Source organism: Ctenopharyngodon idella, chromosome 11, assembly GCF_019924925.1.
Source record: "Ctenopharyngodon idella isolate HZGC_01 chromosome 11, HZGC01, whole genome shotgun sequence".
Taxonomy (NCBI): Eukaryota; Metazoa; Chordata; class Actinopteri; order Cypriniformes; family Xenocyprididae; genus Ctenopharyngodon; species Ctenopharyngodon idella.
Genome location: NC_067230.1, coordinates 13,164,630 through 13,190,641, shown reverse-complemented (window position 1 = coordinate 13,190,641; position 26,012 = coordinate 13,164,630). Strand labels below are relative to the sequence as shown.

Here is a 26,012-nt window from a genome sequence, read left to right as displayed (position 1 = left end):
CTCTATCAGCATATATTTTTATAATCAGCTGCTGTTTTGTTTTCATTTCTTCATGGTGGTAAAAACTGGAGAACTACCTTGGTGACAGAAGATGCTGCAGTACTTTGAGAAATCATTATTTTAGCTGTCAACCAAAAATTTGGTTTTAATTGTAAATTTTCTGCAAGGTTGTCTTTCATTCTTCACTCATATAGAATTAATTGATTAATAATATTTTATTTCTTATAGTTTATTTTAAATACAAAGGATTCCTATGAAAAGCAAAATAGGAAGCGAGTTAAAACGTTCAAAAAAAGGGTTCTCCTTTACATATTGAACATTTGATGTTCTACTCCATTGTAAAATATTCGTAGTTCATTAAAACAAGCTATTTTACATCATTGTGATGTGATAAATTAAAGCTAATATGCTTTACATCATTAAACATTGTGAGTTTAATGTAGTATAATATGTTAAGATGGACATGAAACTGTACTTACTACATAGGTGATGTAAACGTGATCATCCCGTCCGGTAGGTGGCGCAGGTCGTCAACGTTTCTGTCTGAGCATCAGTATTTCAAACTATGGTTGCGAACGGGAAGTGCAGTGTGTGTAAGTGTGTGTGTGATTGCATTTGAGCTGAACTGAAGAAATAATGACGCTTTCAAACTCTTCCACACGTTCCACTGTAGTCTGACCTTTTTAGTCGTTGCGCTAGGTTTGTGTGTTTGCTGTGTGTAAATGTTGTACGTGTTGTCTGGAGAGGCAGAAGACGGACAGCTGTGACACATTTCCAGCACATCAGCTGCTACTGCAAAACAAAACAGCTTCTTGTAATAAAGATGCACAGGATGAGCCATAAACACAGTAAATGATCATTTTGGCGAGAATCTACCAGGTAATGTGCCTTGATGCGTGATGAATCTTTAGTGGCTCTATGTGCACTATATGGTATATATGAGGTTGATTTGGTTTTGTAATCTGTTTCCACAAAATAATATTTTTTTTTTTTTTATTCTTTTATGATTCTAAATGTAGTTCACATGCTATATTTAATTTAAAATGGTTTTAAATAGTGAGTATTATTTTGTGATTATTATCCATTATTAGTTAAGGATATTGTGGGGGAAAATACTGACTGCATGAAATAAAAGTACTTTTAAAAATCAAGGACAATTTAAATTAAGTAGTGAACTAAAGCAAAAAGGTGTGGGGAAAATGTAAAAAAAAAAAAAAAAAAAGTTTTTAGATTGTGATTTTAATGTGCCTATACTGTATCACATACCCTAAAGGCCTGTTCACACCAACACAAATGTTCGGCATGAAAATTCGCTCTGATTTTCGCATGTGATTTGTCTATTTAGAAGTAAACACGGTACACAGGCTGAACGAAAATGCAGATTCGCTCTCTGACAGTAGGTGGCGCTTATAGAAAAGCAGAAATACAGTGGTTACTACGGAGCACAAAGCAGCACAGCGTTCTGCGTTCACACAAGCGTCGGCATCAACGCTTGACGGAGGGTGTGTCTGAAGCTTGGTGGTGCTGATGCGACAGTCATAGTGACAACAACCAATCGCATTACTTTCCGGTGTTGCATGAACACAATTGGCTAGTGTCTGCACTAGGGTGCCTAAAGGCCCCGATATACTTCAAACGAAGTTCTTTTTCATTCGTCGTTTAGAGGTAAAATTAAGTTTTATACGTAAGAAATACGTGAGCATCAATATACTGTGATCGAACATCTGACACCGCCCACACTGCTGAGAGTGATGGTTAGATGATGTGCGCTTTCCTCTCAATAACAAAATAAACACAACAAAATTGAGAAACTAGCAAGGATTTTTTAATAAAGCATAAGAAAAGCATCTGATTATGGCAACGTGTCATTTATAGTTATCAAACACACAGTATCAAAGACGCGAATAGACATCCTGCGGCGCGATTCGCGCGAATGAGGCGGCGCGAATGACGCAATTCGCACGAATGACGTGGCGCGAATAGAGCGTTTCGGGTGAATCATGCAAGTTGAAAAATCTGAACTTTGGCGAAAATTTGCGCCGCATTAACCAATCAGGAGCTTGCTCTAGTAGTGAAGTGATTACGACGTAGCGAGAGGCGGCAGAAATCCGAAACAACAATGGAGGACAAAATCATCTTCGCTGTATGTGGATACCCGGAGCTGTACGATACATCTTCATACTTTTATAGAAACAGGACTAAAAAGGATCTTGCTTGGAAGAAAGTGAGTGAGGAGGTCGGACAATTTGGTAAGTTGTAAAAAACGCTCTTTACTCAATTTGAGCTATATATATATATATATACATAGCTTATTCGCCGTATTTTACAACTACTTTCCCACTGACGAGTTGATGTGTTTATTCAGAGGAAGTGTGCAGAAACGAGACTCGAGCCACCTGGCAGAAGCCCCTCTCATGATGTGAATTCGCGTCTGTTGTAAAGTAAACTCAAAATGTTCAAGCGTCCAACTACGCGCGAATAGTCATGTCTGGTGTGAACGCCCCATAAGACCTTTGTTCATCTTTGGAACACAAATAGATATTTTTGATGAAATCCAAGGGTATCTAAACCACACATAGGCAGCAACGTTATTGCACCTTTTGAGGTCCAGAAAGATAGTAAAAAACATGGTTAAAATAAACATGACTAAAGTGGTTCAACCTTAAACAAGGAAGCGCTGCACTGAGTTCACTATGTATGACAACGGCTCAAAATGTTGAATAAAGTTGTTATTTTAGTTTTGTTTTGCGCACAAAAAGTATTATCGTCGCTTCATAACATTAAGGTTGAACCACTTTAGTCACGTTGTATATTTTAATTATGTTTTTACCAATTTTTTTGGACCTCAAAAGGTACAATGACGTTGCTGCCTGTGTGTGGATCAGATACCCTCGGATTTCATCAAAAATATCTTAATTTGTGTTCTGAAGATGAACGAAGGTCTTACGGGTTTGGAACGACATGAGGGTGAGTAATTAATGACAGAAATGTCATTTTTGGGTGAACTAACCCTTTAATTCAAGAGATTCGTTCAATGTGGTCTTTTATGAGCTAGTCATTGAATCATTCATTCAAAACGATTTAAAAGAAAATTCAAATGAGTTATAATTTTTAAACAGACTGCAGCAATTAACATTTCATCATTGCCTCTAGTAAATTACATCATTTCGTTTAGCTGTCTATTCAGAATCGTGGGAGAATCGAGAGCTCTATTAAACAAAAAAATTGTGATTCTCAATTTATCCAGTCTTCGGGTACAGGACCAAAGCACAAATCTTATTGATTGGCCAGTGCAATGGAAAAGAGATTAGAATGCCTCTCCGTAACAGATCTGATGACATGCTTTAACAAATTAAAATGTTTATCGCTCTGAATTTTCGCACTGAACATCTTGGTGTGAACAGGCCTTAATGTTGCACACGTTTTAAGTAAGGCTTGTTTTCAAAAGTGGTACGATTTCTTTCTATTCCTCAGTGACATCATGAATTTGGTGCGTCTTGTGTGTCGTCATAAGACAGCCCTGGCACTCTGTGTCCTTTTCCTATTTGCTGTCGTCCTTTTGTTCCTTGCCAAATGTACGTCTGAGACACTGAAACCAGCTGAGTCCCCAGGGGTGGCACCGCGGGCCGAGTCACGTCAAAAGCAGCCGGCAGGACCTCCCCATGCCAGAGAGCTCTCTGCGTTCCTGGTCGTTCTCATCACCACGGGGCCAAAGTACACAGAGCGTCGCAGTATTATCCGGAGCACCTGGCTGACCAGGCAGGATCCCGAAGTGCTCTACTGGTTTGTCATTGGCACAGAGGGTTTACCTGCCGAAGACCTCCAGAACCTCGGAACCGAGCAGGTCCGTCACCATGACCTTCTCTTGCTCCCAGACCTCCGGGATTCGTACGAGAACCTCACGCAGAAACTGCTTCACATGTACTCGTGGTTGGACCAAAACGTGGACTTTAAATTTGTTCTGAAGGCAGATGATGACACCTTTGCCCGCTTGGATCTCCTCAAAGAGGAGTTGAAGACCAAGGAGCCCAGTCGCCTCTACTGGGGCTTCTTCTCTGGCCGTGGGAGAGTGAAAACAGCCGGGAAATGGAAAGAAAGTACTTGGGATCTGTGTGACTACTACTTACCATATGCTCTAGGTGGGGGCTATGTGCTATCCGCCGACCTCGTGCACTACGTGCATCTTAATGTGGGCTTTCTAAAGATCTGGCAGAGTGAGGACGTATCCTTGGGTGCGTGGTTGGCCCCTGTGGATGTGAAGCGGCTTCACGATCCACGCTTCGACACGGAATACAAGTCACGCGGCTGCAGCAATAAGTATCTGGTCACACACAAGCAGAGTTTAGAGGACATGTTGGAGAAACATCAGACACTACAGCGAGATGGGCACCTGTGCAAAGAGGAAGTCAAACTGAGGCTGTCCTATATTTACGACTGGAGCGTCCCACCTTCCCAGTGTTGCCAGCGGAAGGATGGCATCCCCTGACTTTTTGACACCCGTGATCTTGTGCAGTTTTTCCACTTGCTATTTATTTATTTATTTATTATCAATGTTGTGAGTCAACCTGGAATAGGTTACTTAACTTTTTGAAAAGGCTTTTTAAATGAGAAATGTTACAGAAAAGCTGCTCTTCTTGAATTTTAAACCGTAAAGGAGATGCTTTTCCCTTATAAGGCTGATTCAGCAGGGAGTCAGTTTGTGCAGAGAGCCTGGAGGACTCTAGGAAAAGTGATCCTTGCGATCAGATGTTTCTGCTGTATTTGCTGCATACACCTTCTGTACTTGATGTCCACCGATTAAAATGTTCCATTTATAATCTTGAGAAGTTTAGAGTGGATATGTTGTAATAAATCTACATAAATAAGAAATGTGAACCAGACAAACTAACAGGAAAGAAACTTGAAGATAAATGAACCTAATGTATTTTTTCCATTGTGATTTTTCTCACAAATTTGCCATATGATGATGATAAACCTCTCTTGGGGACTTGAGAACCTGGCCACCAGGTTTGGCAGTATTTTTAGTATTTTATGTGATGTGACTGAGCTGTAAATAATGTACCTGAAATTTTATTAAACATTTGTTTGTTCTGTTTTTACGCCACATCTGTCGCCTTTTATGAAGTTTTTATTTTTAAAAAACTGTAATACAGCCTCATATCCAAGTATTAGGATGCTGTCACCACCTTTGTAAGGCGAAATCCCCCTGACGAAATGCAGTCATCTTCAGTCAGAATCTGCGCAATCTGTAATTCCAAAGTGGAATTCAATTTGTTCAACTTTGAACACACAAATTTGCAGCGTTGATCAATTAGCACGTTTACACGCACACCAGTACGCGATAACTCGCAAAAATCAGCTAATTGAAATAACCTGTTGTCTGGGTTTACATGCAAACCAATAACCTGACAATGTTAATATAAAACTGCTTAATTTGGAAGACACATCTGATTCATGCATTGCTACACTATTGATAAATGGACAGTGGAATTCTTGGATCTTTTAATCAATGGAATTTTGCTAATGTAATCACGCTGTTGTAAGAAAAGGCTTGGGCTCAACTTTTAGACACACACTCGTGAACTTCCCTAAGGAACGTGCATCAAACTGCCAAAGTCACGCCCCCCACTGGTGAACTATTGAAATTTCGAAACACTTACGATGTAACGAAGCCTCGTTTACTGAAATCACGTGACTTTGGTAGTTTGATACACGCTCCGAACCACTGATTCGAAACAAAAGATTCGTAAAGCTTCGAAGCTTCATGAAGCAGCGTTTTGAAATCGTTCATCACTAGATATTGTTGAATAAAGTCGTTATTTTGTTTTTTTGGCTCAAAAAGTATTCTCACTTCATAACATTAAGGTTGAACCACTGTAGTCATATGAACTGTTTTAAATGTTTTTAGTGCTTTCTGGGAGTTGAAAGTGTAAATTATCTTGCTGTCAATAGAGGCCTCACTGAGCCATTGGATTTTATCAAAAATATCTTAATTTGTGTTCTGAAGATGAATGAAGGTCTTACAGCTGTGGAACGACATGAGGGTGAGTAATTAATGGCAGAATTTTCATTTTTGGGTGAACTAAACCTTTATATAATTATAAATATAAAATTTTTTTTTGATGTAAATAAGTGTAACAAAGGATTTTACTTTTATTTCAGCTTTTTGTGGCCTCAAACTCAAATTAATTATTGAATGTCCCCCAAAAGTCAACATGACATTTTTAATGGAATATTGCTGTTTATTAAATAATTTATCTGGGCACATATTTTTTTATTATTATTCACATGTCCTCATCTTTAATCAAAATAACTTCCCCTCCCTCTTGCAGCAACATCTCTTATCTGATGATGAGGGCAGGGCGACCTGTCACTCACATGAGATCCACCAATAGCAAACCACAACCATCCAATCAGTTTCCAATGGACAAAATCAAGTTCCGCCATTTGTTCTTGTTCCAGAAGCTGTTTCACTCAAGATATACGTCACAAATTCACAATAGGGAAGCAAATCTATCGCAAATTTTCGTTTCGGGTCGACTTTAAAATACATAAAATATAGGCAACCTGAAGACATACACTCACTTTTTTAAACTTAACCCACAAAGGAGCAGTATAAAAAGAGGTAGGCTACAGTATGCTAAAAAGTTATATCTTAACCTGATCCAAACACATAATACAATTTTCTCACCAACATATTTTGGGCATATAACATGATGCTGCCTGTACATATCCTCATCACCACACATTTCATTATGCCCCAAGTATTTCGTTTTGGTGCATATAACATTAGTGAGTGGCAGTGTTTAATATCCTTGTCTGCAAACAGATTACTTCTTAAGTCCAATATACAAAAAGAACCTTTCTCATCACACCTAATGTGTTTCATCTAGACATGCTTTTCATTTAAATAACTGCATTCTGAAATATAGAGACACAGGTTTATTATTTTTATTTGCTTTAACTCAATTTAATACACCAGACTATTGTTTAATTCAACATATTTGCATTGGTTTTATTATTATTAGGCTATGTTTGTGAAGTATCCAAATTAAATGTGTAAAACAGGGTAGCCAAACATAATGAGATGTTACAATTTATTTCATTTAGCCTATAGTAGCAGTTAATGACCATATATGTGTACATTTGCCATTACACAGAGCAGGATTAGAGATCTATAGAGATCATGAAAATACATTTTCAAAAATCCAGAGGAAGGCTTATCAGTGTTGATTTTGTGATCAGCATAATAGTCATAAATAGAGAGTTTCTGCAATATGAATGTTCAGTCTTCTTTAGTTCATTATAAGCAAACAATGAATAAATTTAGTATCAATAACATTCTGTGTTCATTTTGTTATTGATGTTTGTTCACAATAATTATAAATACACACTGAACAACTGTGCTCCCAAAAGTCTGAGTCTCGCTGTATCGCTCAGGCTGCACTGCAGTGTCTATTCACAGGCGCGATCCCGCTACTGATCGGCACGGGGGCTTTGACCTGCTCCGTCTCCGACCTGGGCCGGTTCACCCCTCCTTAGACGACCTGGTGGACCCGGGCTCCCCCAGGAGCACCATATCGATACCGAACTTAGCGCGGACACCCGATCGACATAGTCCACTGCAGCCCAGAACCCCTGAGCTCAAGCGATCCTCCAGCCTCAGCCTCCCAGTAGCTTGGATTACAGGCGCGCGCCACTGCACCCGGCGAGAGTTACGAGAATCAGCGCTGCTACTGAATCTAGTGCTCTCACAGCGACCTCTAGTGTATGAAAACAGATGTTTAGGTTCACAGGGTGAACGATAACTTGTGGAGGCTAATTTTTTCACAAGAGGTAAATTTTCAGTATTGTTAGTACTAATGTCCAAAAAAATGCAGTTTCTAAGCATACTGTCAATTGACTATAGTACAATGGGCCTACATGAGCTCACTTTTCACCACACCTAAACGTTTAATTTAGACACTTTTCATTTAAAGGTGCAGTATGTAGGATTTATGTTCGCTAGAGGTCGCTAGAGGTCTATTCAAAACAGGCGTAGCTTGATGACGCCAAGTTTGAGCGCGGAATCTTGGGAGATGTGGTCTTCACCTCAACAGCCGGTGCAAAAATATAGGGATAGGACTCGGGCAGAAATCATGTTCATGGATGCAATTATTAACGTTACTGTAGTATGAAGCAGAGCAGGACCGAGTGTTGTGGGAGGTGAACGAGGCCGCTGGAGCGATTGCGCAACACGCGCCTCACGAGCAGCGTAACTTTTATTACGCCACAGTCGCCAGCGCTGCTTCCGCTTTTCTGGTCATGAGTATGAGGTAACACAGCTCTGTTTGTCATATTAGATACATTTGAGAATGTTGAAAATGATGTTATAGTGTTACTCTGTGCGTTCGCTCGGCGGCTGCTGTGAGACACTGTTGCACACTGCAGTAAGCTAGATCAATTTTAGAATATCATATTAAATACTGGATGGCTTGTGTTGATAAATGGCATGAAATTCATTATAAAACGTATTGTATGATGGAGAAAATGCTGTATTACCGTCGGCTGCGGCTAGATGTAACTGATTGGTGAGAGTAGCCGCTTGCAGTCGGGGAGGAGCTGAAAACAGAGACGTGAAGTTGGACACTTTCTGCTTCCCGTAGTGACACTTGCACTGCGTTTGCATACTTTATCACAGCTGAAGTAACATATATATGTGTAACGGAGGCCAGCTAGTAGTCACTGTGCGAGTAAACCTCACTCCTCTGATCTCGAGAGATGCTCTAGCGACTGACGCTAGAGGTTGCAGCCTTTAGCCTCCTTGTTTGAGCGTCCGACTCCCACGCTGGAGACTCAGGTTCGAGGCCCATGCAGAGCGGGGCGAGTAGGACTTGGATGGAGGGGTTACATATATACAGTTGTTTCAGAGACATTTTCATTCAATACTTTATGTACTGCTTACAGCGTCTGTTTGTACAAGAATACAATTCAACATAAGCCTTTACTATTTATTTTTTTCAATGAAGTGGGGTATGTTTTTTTTTATCAAAACATATATGTTTTATTTTGAAAAACATGACACAATATAACATCGTGACTACATGAAAAGAGCTTTAACTGTTATGAACAATGTTAGGGAAAGTTACTTTTAAAAGTAATGCATTACAATATTGCATAATTGCATTACTTAGTTACTTTTTATGAAAAGTAATGTGTTACATTACTGCAGAAAGCAGAAATCTGTTTATATAGTGAATCAAATTTGTAGCATGTGGAACAAGATTCATAGATTTTTCTAAAGGTCCACATGAACAATTTTACAATGATGGAAGTTATATAGTCTAATACTAGTACTAACACCATTCTAATGTGACACATACGAATAAAACATGCCAATAGAAAGGATGCCAAGTGCTGTCAGACGACAGCTGAGCGCACCTTATGGTCTCCTTCTCTTGCCAACTAATGTATTGTCATGGAGAAGAAGACCCTGCCAGGATCTGCAGGATGCCATTAGAGATGGGTGGGGAAAACACCTATGTCTGTGTCAGTGTATATCAGTTGCATTCAGCATTGATTTCATAAGAAGATCACGTTAAAGTATTTAATTCAGTTGAGAATATATAGTAAACAAGCAACACACCTGTGAGCTTGCTGCAGTGTTCAAATCATCAGCAGACACACATGACATGGTCTGTTAACAATTATGAAGAGAAGAGAACTGCTCTTTTCACAATTTTGCTGCATTAATGGTTTGTGATCATTACTTAGTAGTTGAAAAGAAAATATTTTGAAGAATGTTGGTAACCAAACAGTTGATGGAGCCCATTGACTTCCATAGTATGGAAAAAAAAAGAAAAGAAAAGAAAAAATACTATGGAAGTCAATGGGGTCCATCAACTGTTTGGTTACCAACATTCTTCAAAATATCTTCTCTTGTGTTTAGCAGAAGAAAGAAACTCATACAGGTTTGGAACAACTTGAGGAGGAGTAAATGATGACAGAATTTACATTTTTGAGTGAACTTTAACAATCATCGAGTTTACAATGAATTGATTTAAAAACCTATTTATTATTATTATTTTATCAACATTTATTTTATCCAAACATTATTAATAATAATAAAAGTTATATTTTATATATACAATATAAAATTATGTATATATTAATAATGTTAGTAATAATAATAAAGCTAAAAATGATGTATAAAATGATGTATAAAATTACATTATATATAAAATATTATGTAAACTAAAAATAAAAAATATATATATGTATTAAATAATAAGCTCATAAACCTATTAAACATTATACATAAAATATAATAAAAACAAATATACATGATACATTTTATAACATTATATATCAATATATTTTATTATTGTTACACCACTGCAATGAGTTGTAGAGAGAGAGAGAGAGAGAGAGAGAGAGAGCTTTTAATCTGTACGGCGATTTCCCATAATTCCTGGTACCGGAAACGTATCCGGAAGTCCGAGTTGTCTATGCGGAACTGATGAAGACAGTAAATAAAAAAGCATTGGCAACTTGCGCTTCATCTCAACACGGGATTTAAAAGCTGCAAAAATGACAAACGGTATGTTAATAAACGCGTTATGAGGTAAACTATCTGGTGCTCTGTTACACGTCAGATAGCGATGAATGCTGTCAGTCAGCTGAGCTGAGCTGTGTGTGTCTGTGTGTGCGTGTGTGTGTGTGTGTGTGTGTGTGTGTGTGTGGACGTGGCTCTTGAAGGGCCGCAGTTGCTTTAACCTTTAACATCACTGCAAGCTTTTATTAAGTCACGAACATGATAGCTTAATGCCGTCTAAATCAAAATGCTTTTATAAATATTATCGTTTAACGTAACTAAGTGTCATGGTAATAGACTGTTGGTGGCAGGCTGAGCTCAACTTTAACAGGTTTAGTCAGACAGGCACACTGATCTCTGTGTGGACATCATAAATCAGCCATTACATTTACATCTCAACTGCTGTCAAATCTTCACATACACATAAAATATCAGCCGTCGTGTCTGTCCACTTTTCCTCAGGCAAAGAAGGTATTATTATATCAAGAAACTGTTTCCATATTATATTAAATTGTTTTGAACATGCATGACTTTGAATTTTTAAATTTAACCCTCTATTTTGTTGCATCAGGATAAATAAAACCATTTTATTATTATGTATCATTACAAACAAGCTTTTTTTATTCTGGATAACTGCCTTATGAAATGTTTATTTTGTTGTTTTATGAGCACGCACGTTCATAAACAACAGTGTGTGTGTGTGTGTATATATATATATATATATATATATAAATATATAAATATGTATGTGTGTGTGTTTATTTATATATATATATATATATATACATACATACATACATACATACAGTGCTGGTCAGAATTATTGGTAAATATGATCAAAGATGACTGTAAAATTTATAAAAATTCATATGAGCTTTAATTCATAAAATTAGCAAAAATCTAACCTTTCATTGAAGGAAAAGAATTGAAAGTGGGGGAAAATCACATTATGAAATAAATGTTTTTCTCCAAAACATGTTGGCCACAATTATTGGCACCCTTTTATTCAATACTTTTTGCAACCTCCTTTTGCCAAGATAACAGCTCTGAGTCGTCTTCTATAATGCCTGATGAGTTTGGAGAACACCTGACAAAGAGATCAGGGACCATTCCTTCATACAGAATCTCTCCAGATCCTTCAGATTCCAGCTCCATGTTGGTGGTGCTTCTCTTCAGTTCACTCCACTCATTTTCTTTAGGGTTCAGGTCAGGGGACTGGGACGGCCATGGCAGAAGCTTAATTTTGTGCTCAGTGGCACATTTTTGCGTTGGTTTTGATGTTTGTTTTGGATCATTGTCCCGATGGAAGATCTAATCACGGCCCATTATAAGATTTCTAGCAGAAGCAGTCAGGTTTTGTTTTTTTATCTGTTGGTATTTGATATAATCTATGATACCATATATCTGAACAAGATGTCCAGGACCCACAACATCAAAGATCCAGCAGTATATTTAACCGTGGGCATGGGGCACTTTTTATCCATGTGTGCACCAAACCCATCTGGTGGGTTTGCTGCCAAAAAGCTCTTTTTTTAGTTTCATCTGACCATAGAAGCCGGTCCCGTTTGAGGTTCCAGTCTTGTCTGAAAACAATATGCTGAAGATTGTTTCTGGTTGAGAGCAGAGGATTTTTCTTGAAACCTTCCCGAACAACTTTTGGTGATGTAGGTGCTGTTTGATAATTTTTTTTAGGCTTTCTGAGACTCAAGACTCAACTAATCTCTGCAATTCTCCAGCTGTGATCCTTGGAGAGTCTTTGCCACTCAAACTTTCCTCCTCACCGCGCATTAGGGATTTAGATATACGATTTGTAACATCTTTAGTTGATTGGAACTTCTTAATTATTGCCCTGATTAGTGGAAATGGGGATTTTCAATGCTTTAGCCATTTTCTTACAGCCACTTTCTATTTTGTGAAGCTCAACAATCTTTTGCTGCACATCAGAACTATATTCTTTGGTTTTACTCATTGTGATGAATGATTACGGGAATTTGGCCTTTGTGTTACCTCATGTTTATACTCCTGTGGAACAGGAAGTCATTGCTGGACAATTTCATGTTCATGATCACCCTGGTGTGCTAAAAATGTAAATATGAATGGGAATATACTTCGGAGATATTTTACTCATAAAAAATTCTAGGGGTGCCAGTAATTGTGGCCAACAAGTTTTGGAGAAAAACATTTATTTCATAATGTGAATTTTTTTTTTTTTTTTTTTTTTTTCTCCCCACTTTCAATTTTTTTCCTTCAATGAAATGTTAGATTTTTTTTTCTTCTAATTTTATGAATTAAAGATCAAAAGGATAAACAATGCAGATTTATTTTTACAGTCATATTTGATCATATTTAACAAGGGTGCCAAAAATTCTGACCACAACTGTATATGTGTGTGTGTGTGTGTGTGTGTGTATATATATATATATATATATATATATGTAAACATTAAAAATAAAAACAGAGTTTAAACAAACTATAATGTACTTTATTTATTAATCACTAATTGTTAATTTAGTCATATTTATAATTAAATATGAATATCATGGAGAAGGCTTGTCCATACGGTCACAGAGAGTCGGATACGACTGAATGGATAGACTGTATTATTAAATATATACATTTAAATTTGATTAATGTAAAAAAGGATATTATAACCCAGGAGCCAGTTCTATTAGTTTCTGTATTATATTATAATTTATTTTTTTTTGCTTTTAGTAAGTAAGGTCTAGCTATAAAAGACAATTTAAAACATTAGCCTACTTTTATTTACTTATTTACTCTTGTTAATTATGTTATCTGTATTCACAGTGTACTCTTTCGACGGCATTCTTGTATTTGGACTTCTTTTCATTTGCACGTGTGCGTACCTGAAGAAAGTCCCTCGTCTTAATAGCTGGCTCTTGTCTGAGAAGAAAGGTGTCTGGGGAGTATTTTACAAAGGTAAGTGATCTGTAGGGTCTGTTAGAGATCACGATTCTGAACAGACAACTAAACAAAATTACATGTAATTTACAAGAGTTTAATTTGTTCTGAATTATTTAAATTCAGTTTGAATGATTCAATGACTCGCTTATAAATACTTCACTTGTTTCATTACTGGATGAATCAGCGGTTTTGAATGAATCTCTTGAATGAATGATTCAATGACAAATACATTTTATAAAGAGTCACTTGTCGCCACCTGGTGGCGTAACGTTTTAATCGATACAATCATTATTTGAGGCACTAAGTTACTTTCAAAAGGTGTTTATATCTGAACTATAAACTTTTATCCCAGTACTGCTGTAAAAATTTAAATATTTGTAACAGAAATAACGATACTGTATGGTTGAAAAGATCAACATGACAACGGCTCTCTGTGACGGTTTTTTTTTTTTTTTTTGTCAAAGGTTTAATAGACACAGGCGAATCGTTGTCATTTAGGAATGAGATCGTGTGGGTGTTTGAATCAAGATCGCGATCTTTTCACGATTAATCGTGCAGCTCTAGGATCTGTATTGAAGATAATTATCTTGCAGTGATCTTCTTGCATATTTTCCCCCTGTGTTCTCTGTAGCTGCAGTGATAGGCACACGGCTTCACATTGCTGTGGCGGCGTCCTGTTTGTGTATGGCGTTTTACCTGATTTTTCTGAAATGACCTGGGTGAATCTGTCTCTTGGACACTGGACTATGGAATGCCGATAGAAACGCAGTGCCGGCAGATATCGCCCACTCCTGAAGAAGACGCACAGAGATCCGACTCCACCTGCACCTGGTTCAGGACCTGCTTTCCATTTTTGTAAATGATTAACTTAAGATGGGATTTGGGGGGGGGGGGAAATTCGGTCGTAGATCAAGGTTAAGCTGTGATTTCTGCCCAAAATGGAGCACCTACTTAGGGACTCAAACTTCACATCTGTTTGTTGTGTTGTTCTCTCAGACATGCACATGTTTTGCTTGGGCTTATAGGGGACCGTAAAGACAGTAGACACGATGTTATCTTGTACAATTATTGAATATAAGTTGTTTATAAAAAAATGTCAGGCTTTAGGCTTATAGTTGTTATAATTGGCTTTACTCAAGTTACTGAAAAGGAAACCTAAAAGTCATTTAGTTTAGGAATTGTAATGTATTACCTTTAACATTATTTTTTGATATCACATATGTGCCTAGGTACATTAATTTTGTAATATATGTAAAAGCTAATCATCTTGACCCACACCATGTGATTTGATTCTGAGGACACAACTTGCATAAACATTGACATAAATGTCACCTCTTTCCTGAATGGACATGTAATGGCAAAATACACTACAATTTAAATCTTTAACATTTATAAGAGGGTTTCAGCTTCCAAACTTGGTCTTATTCTTCCTGTTTAGTAACCATGATCATTTAAATTAGGAAATAGAACTTTTTCGAATCAAGAATTAAGATGAGAGGTTTCTGTAATATAGCCTCAGGATGATAAATGTATAAACTCCCTTTTCTCATGCTGGTGCAGTTTTGTCTATTACACAGCACAGAACATTTTGTATTCCTGTATTCAGTTGTGTGCCCTAAAGTGTATCCAAACTTATCGTCATTTCTTCATGTACAAAAGTCAAGAATTTAACTATCCTTTTTCTCTAAAATCTTTCGTTCGGCCTAAATGTACACAGTCATGCTCTAAAACTGCTCTATACAAAATGATAGCTGTTGGGTGTTCATATTTGTAAACATGTGGAACATAATAAAGAATTGATATAAAACCCTATGCAACACAATACTAATATGTGTGAAGAGGTTTTCTATTTGATAACAGTTGTTACTCTCAAAGATATTTTTGATATTGTGATGATTTTGTTTCAATGATTCCTAATTATATAGTATATGTAACTCTTCTTCTTGTTCTTAATCACACGTCAATTCTAAAAACAACGTAGTCCAGAGGTCAAAGTCTTTGTATGTAATGTGATGGGTTACATTAGGTAAATTCAAATTTCTGTTATGATAGCCAAAGAACTGATTTTGCACGTTTTTTTCATAGATGCCATAAGATATAGGCCATAAATACAATTAAAACATAAATATTGTGTATATTTAAAGAATTTAAAATATTAAAGCACCCTTAATATGAAATAAATCAAATAAATTACAGTAGCCTCCGAAGCATTTTATTATTGCGTCTGCTTGTTTCGAGGCTTTCTTTTGCATTTACTCGTGTTTGAGCAGCAGATGTCCTCAGTGTTCAGTGTTTTGAAGCAGCGAATCATTTTTACATATTATTGATTAAATTGATTAAAAGATATAGAAATGTTTGTTGTTCCATTCACTTTCCTAGTGATTAAAATAAAGTTGGAGAATGGTGATCGTTTAGTTGTTGTTCTTTTAATTTTAGTCGAGTAGTTGTTTTGTGTTTTAAATGTGTTAATTTTATCTATTTTATATCTAAGGTCCGGACGGGAATGTTTTAAGCATACTGTTTGTGCCGTTAAGATAGTTTAAATAACAATTCTATATATTTCTATATATATTTTCACTGTTCACTTTAATTTCAGTGACTAAGTCTATCTAATAGGTAAAGGTTTTGTTTATGTCGCGCTCAAATCAACATCATGTGTTAACTGTTACTTTTCTCAGCGATTTTAAAGGATGACCCAATCATACCGTTTGTGATGATCCCCGTCCTTCCATTTTACTAGCACTAAATGTACCTACTATTACTGTTTTTTTTTTCTTTTACTATTATTATTAGACTACTATTGGAAACATTGTCTTACAAAATGTTTGTATTACCAATAAATATTTTGTTTTAATGACGACACGAGTAGAATTTTTAAGTATCAAAGCAATGCATTTAATCTTTACATTTAAACTGCGTTTTTGAACTGGTATCTGAAAATATAATATATTTCAAAGTCCAATCTAAAAGAAAAGGGTAAAAGCATATAATTTTACATATTTATTGAAGTACCAAAAACTGGCTCCAATCGATTGATGAAGTTAAAGGGAACCCTTTCCCATTTTCTTATATTTTCCTTTTACATTTTTCCTTTTTCTGATTTTATTTTTCATTTAGCATAAACAGTTTGCTGTTGCTTATATTAATAAGCATTAATCAATAACAAACAAATGTTCTCGTTCTCGCGAGGTTTGGGGTGAAGTCCCGAGAGTTGCCCTCATGCAGTGACGTCACGCGTGTTCGTCAGAGGAGAACCTGTAACAGGAAAAAAAAAGAAAAAAAAGAAATCCGCGCAAGAAATCTCACGCTTTGCCACCCAGCGACTCCTCAAGGATCAGAGTTGGAGTTTGTGCACGATCTTCAGCGCTCGCGTCTGTGCATTTGACTGATGTCCTCTGATGCACGGGGACAGGACTGTGAACGCGGAGGTTGTGCTTTTGTTTAGTTAGTTTTTTGTTTTTATCACAGCACTGAGATCAGGAGAGCAGCGCAGAAGTTTCCACTCCTCTACAGGAATGTCCCACAAGGAGAGACCGACTTTCTATCGACAGGAGCTCAATAAGACCATATGGGAGGTGCCGGAGCGGTACCAGAGTTTATCGCCCGTGGGCTCTGGAGCTTATGGATCCGTATGGTAAATATCTATACTGGATGATATCGTGCGTAAAGCTCTTGCATAACACGATCTGGCCGCTCGGGCCTCTTGCGTTTGATCCACAGTGTGTTTTCTAGGTCTGTTTGTGGAGAGTCATGTTGCAGCACTGCAAGTTGAGCCAGAAAATACTCTTTGCAAACCGAGAACGGGCTTGCACTCTTAATACGAAATTTGTTTTTCTTTGCAGAAGTCACTGACGGGTGTCAAACGGTGTATGTTCAGTGCATTGATATATATTGATATATAATGCATGTGTGAGATACGAGTGGTCAACATTATTTTGGCTTACTTTGCATGAATCAAATGAGCATAAAATGAAAGTGGATTTAGGAGTCTGTCAGGCTGCATTTTTAGGCTTCATAGGCGCGTGGAGCATTTTTGTGTGTTTTGTGATTGCAGATTTGCTGAGGGCGGGAGATTAGTTAATAATAACAGCAATAATAAACGGTTCATAATGCATATTAGTTTTGTTTTAGTAGTTATACTGTAAAAAAGTATACTATTAAAACTCAGCTGTCGAGTTTTAATTATGATTTTTATATATATATAATAAAGTTGCATTAGTTATTGAGTGTTTCGTACAAAAAGGTAATCATACATAAAAGTAATATATAATAAAATATTACTATTTTTAATTATATAAATTAGTAATGTACATATAATAATGTAAATAATAGGTGGTTATCATTGTGTACAAAATCAATAAAAATAATTAAAATGTAATTAAATCTGTAATTAACTCAGGTTTGGATATGTTATTGACTATTTAATATAAAATAGTCAATCATGCATAAAAATAATCTATAATAGAATATAATTTTTTAATAAGTGATATCAATTAATAATATACATATAATAAATAAAATAATAATAAAATGATTTAAATTTTAATGTGTGTGTGTGTGTGTATATATATATATATATATATATATATATATATATAATGTAGGTTATAAATTTATTATTTAAACCATTACATAAATGGTTATTATTGTGCAAAAAAGGAATAAAATAATAAAATGGTAAATCAGACAAAAGGCATATCAAACATTTAACATAAAAAGTCAAGTATACATAAAAAAGAATCTATAATAAAATATAGTTATTTTAATAAAAAATGTAAATGAATAATATAGATATAAATAATGAAATAATATCAGTCATCTCTAATTTTGACTTTGTGAGAGAAATTTAGGTGTAGCCAAAAAATTGAATGTTCCCTGTTTGAGTTTAAATAAAGTTTCAGTGCATGTGAAGTGAAGGCCTGCTGAAGGAGTCTCATGTTGAGGACAGAATGAAGTCAGTCTCCGCTCTGACTCATTATTCCAGGATTAGGTGGTCTCCTCACCGCTGAGCTGGGTTAGTCATGCTTGTGAGGACTCCTGTTAGAAACCTGTGCTAAATATTACATAATTTACATGAGATACTCTAGAGGTCTAGATTAGTGGTTTTCCTTCAGAACCCAGATTTTACATTAGACATCAAGTGTTGGTGACTCAACACAGTTTTAAACCTCTGCAGGAAATGCATTGATTGTGCTTGAGTGTTCTTCTAATACAAGGCTGAATAAGAGAAAAATGTTTGATGTGTGGCTTTTGGGGGGTTTCAGGAAGGAAAAGCCAGCAATGCTTTGAGATCAAAGACGAGCCACAGGAGGACGGCCCATTCTGGTGTCTTTCGTTTTCCTGGACAGTCCCTAATAATGTGGGCGGATCCTGTCCTAGCGGTGTCCTCTGTCAGGGATATAAATAGCACTCCATTGTGTGTGTTCCCAGGACATTTCAGCCTGGTAAATCAAGCAATTCAAGTCTGTTCAACGTCAATCATTCCCGCTCCTGCTTGAAGCTGCAACACCCTTGCCACGTGTTTCTAGGCATACAGGAAGCACTCTGTCTGTCGTGCTGAATATAAAGCCGCTTTTTATAACCTTGCCATGAGAACCGTTTAAAGTCGGCATGAAATGGAAGTTGCAATAGTTGTTTCTTCCTTATTGTGACGTATATGCATGAGAGAAACAGCTTCTCCGACAAGAAAAAATGTAGGTTGGGACTGCTGTTAAACACGATTATATAAAGGGGGACCTATAATGCCCCTTTTTACAAGATGTAAAATAAGTCTCTGATGTCTCCACAATGTGTATGTGAAGTTTTAGCTCAAAATACCCCACTGATCATTTTTTATAGCATGTTAAAAAGGACATATCAGCTCGTCAGTGTGGCAGTTTCATAGTTTCTTTATGTCTTACTATGGCGCTGAAAACAACGCATTTATCGATTCTACTGGTCTTTTTTTTGAAAAAAGGTTATTACAATTTTTTCAATTATTATCGATACAGTACAATATGAAACATTATATCGTGATACATTTTTTTAGATATATCGCCCAGCCCTATGCTCCAGCATACCGGCAACAACAAAACAGGACAGTCTCACGCACTGAAAATGTCAGAAACTGTCAGTAGTGGTGTTCGAATAATGATGGAGAGACTCCAGAAGAAGTAACATGTAGAATGCAACAAGATTCTGAACGGTTACTTGATGAATTTATGTAGTTGATGTGGAGTTAACTATCTTAAAGTTATTGATTAGCATGTTCCGTCATGATAATCTATAAATTGCTTGTGTGGGAACTGTTGTAAGATGCCTACAGAGTCAGAGAATATATTCTGCATGAAGACAGAACATGTATAGTTTAGTTTAATTACGGTTATAACTTACGTTGTCATCTTGCTTTGATGACATACTATTGCATTTGTGTTACGTACTGTATTGTACCAATGTACCAATATAGGTCATCAGTGTAATGTTATTCAGGGGACTTTTCTACCTGTTTTGATTGTTAGAGGTGTGTTTTGTTGGCGCACCAGTGGAATTTCTAGTCTGTGAGATGCACAGAAATTTCATGAAATTCCAGGCTGTGAATGTTTGCAGACGTCCTACATTGTTGAGGTCACAAGTCTTGTTGTTTGAAAGAATAGATCTGGATTCTGACTGCAGCGCTCTGGAAGATTGGGCATTTCTCTTGGAATGGTTTTTTTTTTTTTTTTTTTTGAGTGAAGAACAGTGTTGTTTATCATCCAAGTGCATCTGTCAAGAACATGTTGTACAACAGCAAAGCAAAAGCACATTGTCAGTTTTGTTTTTCTCTCATTCAGTTGGAGCTATTTGTGATCTGGTGAAGGGCAGAAGGAACACATTGGTTGGAAACTCCTTTGGCCTACTTCGGTCCTGTTTTGCTGGGGTTTGTTTTTCTTGCTCTGGCACAATTTTTTCATGATCTAGACAAGGTTGAACTGAAGCCACAACTGTCTTCCTTGCTACTGTGTTAAAGGCACATTCTAGGTTCAGTATGTAAAATAGTTTTCCTCTGTTCATGAAAGTTTACAGACTCCCATTGAAAATGCTTTTCTGTAAATATTTTTTTTCTTTTTATAAAAAGATGAGTCAAAGCTATTTTTGTTTTAAAAGTCCCCCTGTAGTCAATAACTTTATCCCTTAAAGCTCATCTTTGATCACCAAAATGACATATTTAAACATTTTTACCTGTGAAAAAAATTCTTCATGCCTTTTAAAGGGGTCATAAATCGAGAAATCAACTTTTCTTTGAACTTTTGATATATAAGAGGCCATCGTACTATAAGAATAAGAAAGTTTCAGAACTGAAAACTTCCTTGTTAGTCCAATAAAAGCTTTTATTGACACCAGGCCCAGCGAACAACTGATCCTGGAATGTGCCTATCTAAGATTGGTGAAACCCCGCCTCCGCAGAAGAAATCAACGCCCACTTCATCATTGCAATGTTAGCTCCGCCCACTGGTGTGTGAGATGAGGAGGAGATAAGAGCGATACAGGACTAAAAATAACATTACCTTTCAAAGGAACCTAATGCTAGAAATATGGTTATTTATTTTCAACAATGTGAATGTCTCACTTGAGCTTTATTTATTAGTATTTGGTATTTCACTGTGGATTCTTTGGTAAATCAATCGCATTTTGACGCAGGCTTTGCAAACACTTTTACTATATGGACTCGACAGTAATGCAACAACATGTAAGTAACTGTGTTATTTCTAATGCATGATCTGATATGTAATGATTCATGTACAGTCAGATGTTCTTTGTCTGTGTGTCAGTAAATCAAACCAGTGATTAAACGCTCAACTTCACATTGTTTCTCTTAGTAGGATGAAAACAATCTGTTATTTAAACGGTGATTAAATTATGTAAAGAAAGCGAGTTCTGGACTTGTGCCAAAACTCCCGTTTTATTCAACAGATCTCTTAGTTATATCGCGTTTGCACCGTTAGTTACGATGAAGAAATTGAGTTGCAGTGACATTCGCTCAACAACATGTCTGTGATCGGCTACTATCTTCATCACTGCAACCTTTCATGCCACGATCTAAATATAGTGCCATAGATCTAAATGTAATGCAACACTTTTCACGATTAGTTAACCTTGAAAGCTGTAATAGTAAAAACATGCTAAAAGAGAGAGTAATACTTGGATATTTCAAATGGAAAGATGTTAGCCAATCACAGCAGTGGGCGTTTACACTGGTCTCACAGCAGACACGCCCCTTAAAACAGAGCATTCAAATAAGATCAGGGTAGGAAAAATGCCTTTTATTTCAAAATTATGACATTTTTGATGTAAAAAGCATATTAATATAATAAGTGCACCCCAGGAAACATTATAAAACAATAAAACAACACAGTTCATGACCCCTTAAAAATAGCTTGACTGTAACTCTACACCCTTGCCTCATATAATATACATGGCTCTATGAATATGCCCCGCCTCCACTCACTCATGCTAGCTCAGAGATCCACTCGGTCAACAATGGTATCACTCTTTACAACGTTGAACACATAACAGTAATTAAAATGATTAGCGTTTTGCTTGACTATGTTATCAAACAGCTAATAATGTTGCTAATGTTACACAAACCATATTCCCGTTCGCCATCTGAGTCAGACAGCTGTCTGCTAACAATCAGTGTCCTTAGAAACGCTTTGAACACCTCAGAACGTCAGTGAAGAAAGGCATATAGTTCATCATAACATCGTAATATACGTCATACACCCGCCTTATCATATAAACAGAAAAATATACCGGGATAACCTGGCTTCTCTCAAAAATCCCCTCCTAGTTCGCTGTTAATGATATGCTAAAGCCCACCGGCACGTTGACGTGATTGGTTACAAGGTAGTTTGTGATGTCACAGACACCAGCGATTTCAAACCGTTTTTCTTTTTTTCACTGAAGTTTTAAGAAGAAAATACTCAGCAATGGGGTTGACTTATGAATTTGCACATGGTTTATCTTAAAGCATATTAAAAACACCACATAGACATATAAACAACATTAAAAACTTGATTTTCACCACAGGGGGGCTTTAAAATTGACACTTTTTTCCCCTCTCCACCACAACACAGTTTTGATCAGGTACAAATTATTTTCCAGAAAACACCTTCATTTGTTACAAGCTTGTATAGCAGTAAAAATCTGTTAAGAGTTAATAGTCAGGTCACCTTTATTTATGTAGTGGTTTATACAATACAGATTGTTTCAAAGCAGCTTTACAGTGATAACAGGAAAATAATTCATTTCGGCTGTTGTTCAGTTCAGTTCATTGTTGATTCAGTTCCATTGTAAAGATCATCAATTATTAAATTAGTTCATTATATCTGCAAAGAAGATACTAAAAAAAAAAAAACCTCATCGTCCAGCTCAGTTCAGTTCTCCTACAACAGCGTCAGTACAGTACAGTATAGGCTGTTGATGTTTTTTGAGTTAATACAGAGGAAAACCTGTGGCTTCATAATCCTCTCTAAAAACTAATCTCTGTGTCCAGTATGAGCTACATCAGCATGTCCTTGTTTGATAGAGAAATGGGACTTTTCCTGCACACTATGGTGGTTTCCCATGTTTCACAATCAGCACAGAGTCATCGGCTCGACTCTCCCTCTAGTACTACTAGATCTTTCTTTTGGATTAGACCCAGCATGCATGTAGAACACCAATCCTGTACCTGTGTGCTGTCTACTGCGCAGCTGTCTTGTTGCAGCAGAACGACATAGCCATTGTATATCACTGGCTAACTGTACCTAATGTTCTGTCTGTAGCTGTCTGTTCACAATGCTTGTAAGTAGATATCTCCCATAAACACCACACCCAATAGCATCTGCAGTGGAGAGGGTTCGGCTATGCCTAGTTCCCCCGTCCAGCTAGTTTGAGTCACGCACTGATCGTTATGTAAGAGAAGAGAAACATTAGTGCAAGACTCGACAATAAAGCTGTACGGATTTTGACCTCACTGTTGGCATTGTGTGTCTGTCAAAACTGTATGTCTAAGCGTGATTTATCTTAGCAAGTCCTATCAATACTTTTGCATCACAAAAATTTGCATGTGTTCCTGTGTGGCCTCATATTTTTTTCTAAGGGTGTGATCTGATGGTACAGTCAGTTCAGGCAAAATAAATAAAATACATCATTTTAAATTGTTATAATAGTTTACAATATTACTTTTTTTAATGTATTTTTGATCAAATAACTGAAACACTAGTGAACAAACATTAAAAAAAAAAAAAAAAACTTATAGCCTGTATGTGTTTGTCTATCAGTGTTATTTTAATTTGATTACAGTTTTTCTAATATTTTGAATTTGCTTTTATTTTTATATATTTTTTTTAGTTTCCATCATGTTAACTTTACCTAATTTTTTAGTAATATGTATGCTTTTGTCATTTTCTTAATATTATTTTTTAAAATATTTCTATTTAGTTTTAATTTATTTTTTATTTCAGTTTTTGTTTTAGTTAGTTTAGTTTTTAAAATATATAGATAAGTTATTTTAAATTGTAATAATATTTCACAACATTTCACTGTTATTATTTTGTATTTTTGATCAAATAAATGCAGCCTTGTTGAGCATAAGAGGCTTCTTTAAAAACATTAAAAATCGTAATTTTAACAAAAGTTTGACCGGAAGTGTACATACATAATGTGGGCTGTAATCCTAGCTGATTAATTTTAGAGTGCATGTTTGTTGTACTGTAAATGGCGTTTCTTTCCATTGTGGTGTCTTGTGGGTTTGTCTGTGACAGTGTGTTATTATTTGTCTGGGCCGGCAGACGCTTTGGCGAGGTGTGTTCTTTGGAGAATGCTAATAGTGCAAGAAACTTAGGCTGCTTCCATCTGCGAGACTGGCCTACTTACACTTCCTGGAAAGCCTGTTGGCTCTCCTGACCGCAGCAGCCTGGGCCGCCATGGTTACTGCACTTCCATTGTTCCAAAGCTTATTTGGAAAACAGAATTAGGGCTGGAAGCTGTTTGGCATGATGTCCTTTTTCTTACCCATGTTTTGTGAATTGAGCAGATCTTTGTAATGTAGATGACTTTTTGTGGTAAAAATTGTAAATAAGGATTAGCCTACATGTTACAAGAACATGAATATTCTGATATTAAAGGGGACCTATAATGCCTCTTTTACAAGATGTAATATAAGTCTCTGGTGTCCCCAGAACGTCTCTGTGAAGTTCAGCTCAAAATACCCCACAGATCATTTATTATAGCTTGTCAAACATGCCGTTTTTGTGTGTGTCCCTTTAAATGCAAATGGGCTGCTTTCCAAAAGAGGGCGGAGCTTTAACAGCTCGCGCTTCAGTTGCTCAACAACAACAAAGCTGGAGAATCTCACGCAGCCAAAATGAGGATTGTCAGTAACGGTGTTCAGCCTTACATTGTTCAAACCGGAGTCGACACTGATGGAGAGACTCAGGAAGAAGTTACAACTTTTAGAATGAAACTGGACTTTCTGAATGGTTAGTGGGTAAATTTATGTAGTTGCTGTGGAGTTGATTCAACTCATCGACTAGCATGTGCCGTCATGTTAATCTTTTGTGCAAATCCAGTGTTGAATTGACCCTCGTTTGTGAAGCAGTCCGGCGTAAAACGACAATTGGTCATCTACTACACTCTATTGGACACTCTACTACAACAACTCTTCCTCTTCTCTAAAGCAGCCCAATGTTGCTTCGGCCCCTTTGTTGCATGTTCTCGGGGGCAGGGTTTATGTAAATTTGAGGGTTAGTGATGTCACTAACCCAGGAAGAAGCTTGTTGTAGTCCCTACCAGCTGTTTGTTGTAGTCCTTAAACAGAGAATTATTTAAAACAAAATATCTCTCTTTGCATTGAACTTTGACTGTCGTAACTTTGCAGATGTTGTTTATGCTGAAACAGCAACATTACACACTAACTAAAGTTAAAAAAGTAAAATCATAATTAACCACTCCTTTTAAAGGGTTAGTTCACCCAAAATCGAAAATTCTGTCATTAATTACTTACCCTTATGTCGTTCCAAACCTGTAAGACCTTCGTTCATATTCGAAAGTGGTAAAAAAAAAAAAAAAATTGCGCAAACAAAGCACTTGTTTCGATTCATAAAGTTGAGGTTAAACCACTGTAGTCACATGGATTACTTGAATGATATCTTTACTATCTTTCTGGACCTTAAAAGTGGAGTTGGGTCTCTATGGATGGACAGAAACCTCTCGGATTTCATTAAAAATATCTTAATTTGTGTTCCGAAGATGAACAAAGCTCTTACGGATGTGGAACCACATGAGGGCGAGTAATTAATGACAGAATTTTCATTTTTGGGTGAACTAACCCTTTAATCACTATATGGGCACAATTCTCATTACGTAAGTCATGTAACTGCATAACCATTACCACATTACACCAGTATTGTGGTTTGTAGAAATCTGAAAATTACAGCTGGCCTGTATTAATCATATTTTTAGCTAGTGGTTGACCAATATAGGTTTTTGATTGGCCAATGCCAATATCTTAGAGAGC

At 36.6% G+C, this 26,012-nt stretch overlaps 3 protein-coding genes across 4 annotated transcripts in view; all 3 read left to right on the top strand.

The window, feature by feature from the left end:
• The first annotated feature begins 520 nt into the window (after positions 1-520).
• b3galt6 (UDP-Gal:betaGal beta 1,3-galactosyltransferase polypeptide 6) lies at positions 521-5,104 on the top strand. The gene is made up of 2 exons (XM_051913118.1): positions 521-879; positions 3,475-5,104. Exon 2 carries the CDS (start codon positions 3,482-3,484, stop codon positions 4,484-4,486), a length of 1,005 nt encoding a protein of 334 aa, XP_051769078.1. The 5' UTR covers positions 521-879; positions 3,475-3,481; the 3' UTR covers positions 4,487-5,104.
• A 5,350-nt stretch (positions 5,105-10,454) lies between these two features.
• On the top strand, positions 10,455-15,319 carry tmem167b (transmembrane protein 167B). Its single transcript, XM_051912084.1, has 3 exons — positions 10,455-10,579; positions 13,379-13,510; positions 14,127-15,319. Exons 1-3 carry the CDS (start codon positions 10,570-10,572, stop codon positions 14,207-14,209), a joined length of 225 nt encoding a protein of 74 aa, XP_051768044.1. The 5' UTR covers positions 10,455-10,569; the 3' UTR covers positions 14,210-15,319.
• Positions 15,320-16,721: 1,402 nt separating this feature from the next.
• mapk14b (mitogen-activated protein kinase 14b) overlaps positions 16,722-26,012 on the top strand; it is a 39,016-nt gene continuing 29,725 nt past the window's right edge. The window contains exon 1 of one of the 2 annotated variants that reach the window (XM_051912082.1): positions 16,722-17,129. In XM_051912082.1, coding sequence (XP_051768042.1) covers positions 17,011-17,129 — 119 coding nt within the window. In that variant the 5' untranslated portion in view covers positions 16,722-17,010. The remainder of the gene's footprint in view (positions 17,130-26,012) is intronic. The other variant, XM_051912083.1, reaches the window with a different exon arrangement.

Bases quoted from the DNA above. Each gene is read 5' to 3' on its own strand.
- b3galt6 (XM_051913118.1), top strand. From the start codon at position 3,482: ATGAATTTGGTGCGTCTTGTGTGTCGTCATAAGACAGCCCTGGCACTC.
- tmem167b (XM_051912084.1), top strand. The intron at 13,511-14,126 runs GTAAGTGATCTG...TGTTCTCTGTAG, and splicing joins CTGGGGAGTATTTTACAAAG to CTGCAGTGATAGGCACACGG.